Source organism: Crocodylus porosus, unplaced genomic scaffold, assembly GCF_001723895.1.
Source record: "Crocodylus porosus isolate Cpor-Errol unplaced genomic scaffold, CroPor_comp1, whole genome shotgun sequence".
In the NCBI taxonomy this organism is placed as follows: domain Eukaryota; kingdom Metazoa; phylum Chordata; order Crocodylia; family Crocodylidae; genus Crocodylus; species Crocodylus porosus.
The window spans coordinates 149743335-149750225 of record NW_017728906.1 but is presented as its reverse complement, the minus strand read 5'-3'; the positions used below and the strand labels follow the sequence as shown (position 1 = coordinate 149750225).

General features: G+C 49.6%; 1 protein-coding gene across 1 annotated transcript; it reads left to right on the top strand.

The window, feature by feature from the left end:
- The first annotated feature begins 1050 nt into the window (after window positions 1–1050).
- TPT1 (tumor protein, translationally-controlled 1) lies at window positions 1051–6554 on the top strand. Its single transcript, XM_019529898.1, has 6 exons — window positions 1051–1170; window positions 1353–1426; window positions 1596–1786; window positions 3298–3403; window positions 3828–3944; window positions 5962–6554. Exons 1-6 carry the CDS (start codon window positions 1143–1145, stop codon window positions 5962–5964), a joined length of 519 nt encoding a protein of 172 aa, XP_019385443.1. The 5' UTR covers window positions 1051–1142; the 3' UTR covers window positions 5965–6554.
- The last annotated feature ends 337 nt before the right edge of the window (window positions 6555–6891 follow it).

The window sequence follows — 6891 nt, the reverse complement described above, 5'->3', positions numbered from 1 at the left end:
AAAAGCCTGCTAATGATTATGCTCGGGGGCAGAGGGATTTGATCTTTTGTCTTCTCCCTCTGACCCTATTTGCAAATATATACCTTTTGTATTGCTAATAAAGTGTGTCTGAAGCTGAAAGTTTTTTTTCCACCTCCCGAGAAACGAACCACGATTTTTTTTAATTCAACAATCTGGTGAATTTTGAGGGGTTACAAGTACACCCAGATTTGGCAAGAGTTTTATCAGTCACACGTTGTCTAAAGTTACTCAAGAGTCAGAAATTAAGTCTGAGAACCTAATCGTGACCCAACTGAAGTCCAAGGGAATTGTCTGACGGCTTCCGTGGGCGGGAAGTTCGGGGTTCTGCCTGGGTCAGATCACATCCCGAGCGTGTCTTCCAGTGGTTCTCAACCCTTCTGGAGCCCCACAGCACCCTTAAAAGGGCTCCGTGGCACCCCAGCGGGCTGCGGCAGCACCCAGGCTGGGAATCACTGCTCCCTTCCTTGGCGTCAGAACTTGCATTTATGGCATCTTCCTTTGTGCTGGATCAGCCGATGTGCTTGGGCTCCAATCCACCCACTCCCATCTTGTGGAGCCCCTCCAGAGACAGGTGGAGGCAGACTCCCTGCGGAGTGGCTGCACCAGGCTCCTGGGAGCAGGGTGCTCACCCTCCAGCCCTTGGGGGGTTAATGCTGCCAATTTGGCAGTGCCAAACTTCTGGCGTCAGGGGCAGTGGGAGAGGCTGGGCCCTGCCCCAGCTCCCACTTCAGCCCGCCCCTGCAGGGGGACGCGGAAACCACCCAGCGACGCTCGGCGCCTCCCGGCGAATGCACGGCTCGGCCCCGCCCCGCCCCCTGTGGCAGCCTGGCGCGGCGCCCCATCCCGCGTTGGGCCGAGCGGGGATTCCCCGGCCCCGCCCAACTCGTCATTGATTAGCCGCTAGGGGGCGCGCGCCCGCGCGCTAGGCGGGCGGTGGAACGCTGCGCGCTACGTCACGCCTTTCGGCGCCCCGAGGAGCGCGGGGATTGATGACGTGAAGGGACGTGCCCGCTATATGAGCTCCGGAAGCCGCTGACTCGGCCCTTTCCGCCTCGCTCCCGCCCCGCTCTCGGGTCGTTGCGCAGAGACCGGGCCCCGCCGCCGCCGCTTCCCCCCCCGTCATGATCATCTACCGGGACTGCATCAGCAGTAAGCGACGTGGGGGGAGAGCTGGGGAGAGGGGCGGGCGCACGCGGCGGGGACGCCGGCACCGCTGCTCGTGCCGGCCGGGCCAGGCCCCGCGCATGCGCGCAGGGCTCCGTGCGGCGGGAGGGGGAGGGGATCTGGGGGCTGACGGCGGGGCGCTTTGCCCTTCCCTTCCCTGCCCGCAGATGACGAGATGTTCTCCGACATCTACAAGATCCAGGAGGTGGCGGGCGGGCTGTGCCTCGAAGTAGAGGGGAAGGTGAGTCACGGGAGGGAAGGGGGGGCAGCCTGCGCTTGCGCAGCGGGGCTGGAGCGCGGGCCTGGCGCGGGATCGAGGCCAGGAGGCGGGGGAGGGGCGGGGCGAGCGCAGGCCCCGCCTCGCGGTGCACGCTCCGGTTGCAACCTGCTCCACCCACGGGCCCTTACAGATGGTGACTCGGACAGAGGGGCAGATCGACGACGCGCTGATCGGTGGCAACGCCTCGGCTGAGGGCCCCGATGGGGAGGGCTCAGAGGCCACCGTGGTCACTGGCGTGGACATCGTCATGAACCACCACCTGCAGGAGACGAGCTTCACCAAGGAGTCCTACAAGAAGTACATCAAGGACTACATGAAGGCGTGAGTGCTGCAGGGCTGGGCTGGGCTGCGGCCTCGCGGGGCTCCTGGTGCAGGCGCATGGGGGTTGTGGGCAGCATCTCATGCTGCGTGTGGTGGGGTCAGCCTTGGGGGCACTGCAGGGCCCTGTCTGGTGCCACCAAGTTCAGGTGGGCCAAAATGTCATGGCCACAAGCCAGCCCCACAAGGGCCTGGAGATCACAATCAAAAAATGAGGGGTGGAAGGGTCTTGGGAGGTTGTCTAGTCCCATCCTCTGCTCAAAGCAGGCCCATCCCTAGCTACAATATCCCAGACAAGGCTTTGCTTACCTGGGTCTTAAAAACCTTCAAGGATGGAGATGCCACCTCCCTCCCTCCCTCCCCACGGAGCCTGTTCTAGTGCCTTACTACCCTCCTCCAGAGTGTCTTTCCTGTAACAGCACAGCAGGGAGGCAAGGGGTTTTGTGGGGACGGCATCTCTTCCTTTGGCTCACTGCACACATCTGGGACTGGGTGAGAGCCCCAGGGCTATGTTGGCCTTCTCGGGCAAACGAATAGGAGTCATAAGCTGAGCCCAGAGATGCCATAGGAATTGGTGGTGCTAAAACCTTTCGTGACCTTTAGAGCTCTTCACAGCAGAAAGATCTGCTCTGCTGTTTTTCCACTGTCAGAAAAATGAGAGCTGGCACTTTCCAAGGGGAGCCTCTGGTGTGTGTCCAAGGGGGCCTGAAGTCTAAGAAGTTGAAAAGTCCTGCTGTTTAGACATAGGAGAGCTTTTGGGTACCTCTGGCCTCTCTCTTAAAGGGGAGGAGTCTGTTCTTGGAGGGGATGTAGCTTCCTAGACCAGAGCATAGGCAGGGCCATCCCAGAGGCTGATGCAGCTTCCTGGAGCAAAAGGCATCTGATATTCCTGGGAACTTGTCTAACCTGATGTTCGGCCCGATCTCAGAGCTGATGGCTGTAAGCAGAACTGATCTGGTCCTTTTAAGGGGTGCCACAAGTGGCACGGGCTGTGGTATGGGAAGGAGGGGGCAGCACAAGACTGTGAGCAAAAAGCAGAGCAGGAAATGGGATAGAAAGGGATCAGTGGCACTTTGGGAGGGTATAGGACTGATTGGTGTCATGCCTCCCTAAAAACTTGCCCCTCATCACTTCCCCCCCAGCCTGTACTGCTTTACAGTCTCACGCCAGCATCCAAAAAGTTGGGATATCTTGGATATGTGCTGACTTCAGAGCTTGGAATAAAATGCTTGTAGCTAGGGACTTGGTACAATGCTTCCGTATACCAGTAAGCAAACTGGACTGAGTCTGAGTGTTCCCATTGTGTCAGGACGGTCATGGAAGGCAGTATGCCAATAGCTTGCTAGCAGCCAGAATGTCCATCTTGCAGGTCTTGGCTGGAAGAAGAAATGTTATTAGCTAGATACCTATTGGTGGTAAGCACAGACTTCAGCTGGAGAATTTTAAGTACTTTGGGAAAAGTGTCCATTCTGGTGTGAAACTTTTTTTTTTTTTTTTCCCCCCTCTTGCTTTAGAATCAAAGCCAGACTTGAGGAACACAAGCCAGAAAGAGTAAAGCCTTTTATGACTGGGGCTGCAGAACAAGTCAAACACATCCTCGCAAACTTCAAAAACTACCAGGTAAGCCTGGGATCTTTGACCCTTCCAAATAAGTGCACCACTGGTAATGAGGGCTGTCAGCTGGGGTGTCTGCTACTGAACAGATGCCTTGTTGGGAAGGTGGTTGAAGGCAGTCTTTTTAATTTGTCAGTGTCTTAACATTAAAGCTAACTGTTGTGACTGTCAGTAGTGAAGATGACCAAAGCTTAAACTTCAATTCTCTTGACTGAAGAAAATGCTGAGCAGCAGCAAAGACATGGAAAACTTGATTTAGGACAGCACTCTGCAGTCACAAGCAAATCAAGGAGACTTTCAGTGGTGTTTTGATCAGGACTGCTTTTTAACCTCTGTAAGAGGAAGCCTACAAGCCTCAGTGGTAGCTACTGGTGGAGTAACTTTCACTTCACAGGTGCCTCCAGTGACACCACCTTTTTCCCCTCCCAAGTTTTTTGTAGGTGAAAACATGAATCCAGATGGCATGGTGGCTCTCCTGGACTTCCGTGAGGATGGCGTGACACCCTTTATGATATTCTTTAAGGATGGTTTAGAAATAGAGAAATGTGTAAGTAATAGAATTGGACTTGTTAAGACTGTTAGCCATTCAAGCCTTCCCTTATCTGCTGAAATGCAAACTGACATGGATAGCAATTCTAAATGAACGATTTTAGTCTTACATATCCATGTCAGCAGCACTAGCATACAGTAGTTAGTGGCTGAAGAACGTGGCTTCCACTTCAGGCAGCCTTACTAGAGTGGGGACCAGTGTGCATTCATGAGTGTTGGAGCATGGGTTAATGGATTCTTGCAGTGTCTTCCAGCTCTGAGTGCCAGTAACAGAAGTAATGGTATGGGAAGTGAGGTATTGCACTTAAACTAAGAAATGCATGTAGTTTGTGGTAACTGGAAGATGCCACCTTTTTAAAGATGGTCCCACCCCTGAAAGGATTCTACCATGGGAATCCAGAGTAGTAGTTTTAAAAGATTGTATTGTATAGATCAAATATGGCAGAATTCATCATATGGATTGGATTACTCTTCCTTCCCTTCTACTTCTTGTGGCACTTAAATTTAACAGAGCCAAGCCCTGAGTCTTTTAAATTGTTTTTTAAATGCTTAGTTTCTTGTCAACACCCTGGACTTGATTCGGGTTACGGCTAATTTGTAGATATCTATAGACTTGTTACACATTTGATAGACATGAACCTTGAATTGCTCCTTTTTTTTTCCTGTTCCCCTCCAATTCTAGTGGCATTAACTTGCACAAAGTGGTGTTTAAAGCAAACATGCTCACTATCTGTGCAGGTAGTAGTATTTAGATGCTCTTTAGTCAACCCCACCATTTGTGGCCTGCCATTGGGATAGTCCATACTGCTGGCTGTGATGCCACTTATGTTTTATCTGCCATAACAATCCCACCCCTGCAGTTGCCTTATGGGCTGGTACTGCAAGTCGCCTAGATCAAACTAGTGGTCATTCACAGCTGAAGTCTAAAAACCATGCAAAGGAAAATCGCTTTAAGAGTTTTTGTTAACCTCCTGTTAGGTTGGAGTCTATGAAGATTGACTTTCTCCCTACTTTCATAGGCTACCCAGAAACTTGTGTTTTTGTTTTGTGTTGGGAATAAATATTCTATTACTATTACCATTATCTGCCACCACCGAAAAAGGTCAAGACTTGTGGAATTAAAGTAGTACCTACACAAGAAGGCATGTCTGCATGAGAAGTTTTATTGTAGAGTTGCCCAGCTAGCTCCACAGGTAATGTCTCTCAGCAACTACATGTGCAGTGCTGTTAGGACTGAGTAAACTAACTTAACTCTGTCGTAGGTTAGTATTTGTAAACAAGTACTATCTGACAAATGGAGTCTTATTTTGCATTAACGCATGTGTAGATGCTGACCCAGCTGTCTGGGGCACAAGAGTGCTTCAGTGAAGAGGCTACCTGCTGGTTAGCCTTGCACTGAAGCACTGTTGGGCCCCAGCCAGCCCCTCCGCAGCGCACATTTTGAGCTGGGCTGGCAGGCAGTCCGCACCCCTCCCTGCCACCAGCTGCTCAAATCCAACTCGGCATGCTACAGTCCCAGGCACATGGTTATTGCTCCCAAGTGCCATGTTCAAACTCCAGTGTAATATGTGCCAGAGTTTTTATTGCTGCACATTAGACATGTAAACACAGTAGGTAAGCATCTGTCCTTAATGACTCGGTAGAAACTGCTATACCACTTTCTTACCTTGCCTAAAAAGAAAGTGGTTTTTTTTGCTGTTTTTCTTAGATGAGCTTTAACATAACTGTGTCCTTCACAGGAGTGTAGTGGGTGAGCGAGAGTGATCTGTAGTAGAAGGGATCCTCTGGAAAGAGTTGGAGTTGATGCATTATATGCCTGTAGAATTCTGCATCCCACTGATTTGACCATGAGCACTTCTACTGCTCCTTGGTTTGCAACAAGATGCAAAAGGAACTTCCTTGTACTTTTGTCTGCCTGATCCTTTGAGAGCACAGATTGAATAGGGAAAAACATGTATATCTTGGAGGAACTGACCATTTGCTTGAACCTAAACTAACAATCCCTTTTGTTACAGTAACAAAGCCAAGCAATATCATTTGTGGATCACCTGTCATCATGACTGGCTGCTGGGTTTCTTTTTTATTTTTTCCTCATCAACACAACACCAGGACTTGGCAATGTGTAACAACTGGACTGATTGTCATCTTGAGCTTCATTCACTTTTTATTTTGACCCTGATTGGAGTGGAGGCATTGTTTTTAAAACATCTGTCATGTAGGTTGTCTAAAATAAAAACTCATTTAAACCCATTTTAGGTAATGCCTCTTAGTCTAATGTGTTTCTTGAGTGAGCTTTTCAATAAGCTTGCTGCAAGGTTTGTGCCTAAGGATCCTGTACTTGGCAGTAATATAGTGTTGTCCTAGCGCACTTCAGCATAAGACTGTCTTCAGATAAACTTCATGCAATTTGCTACTTCTGACACCTGGAATGCAAGAGCAGGCTCCTCACCTCTGCCAGCCTGAGGTGACTAAGGGAGTTGTCCAAAGAAGTGCCAACAGTGCAGTGGACCTTCTGCATCTCTTGCCATTCTACACACTGAAGTAATCAACTCTCTCTGGAGGAGATACCAAAAACTAATAAAAATGAAACCGAATATCAGCAACATAATGTTGAGTACTGGCTGAGCTTTTTTTATCAGGCAAAGATAATTGAGTTTGTTACTTGGTTGTTTGCTGTATTATGTAAAGGTTAAGATGAGAAGGAGAGCTCTTAAAGAGTAGCATGAGGAGCCTCTACCTTGAGGAGATGCTTTTTGGGTTTTTTTGTTTGTTTTTGGTGGGGTGGAGGGAGAGAATATGGAGGGAAAGTTTATATATAAAACCTTAGCTTAATTGTACTAACTTGATTACATTGTGTGAACTTTCTTGATAGTTACTTCTAACTGATTAGAAACCTTACTAAGTAGACTTAAATGAAGTATATGGAGTTCTAAAATTTGGAGTGT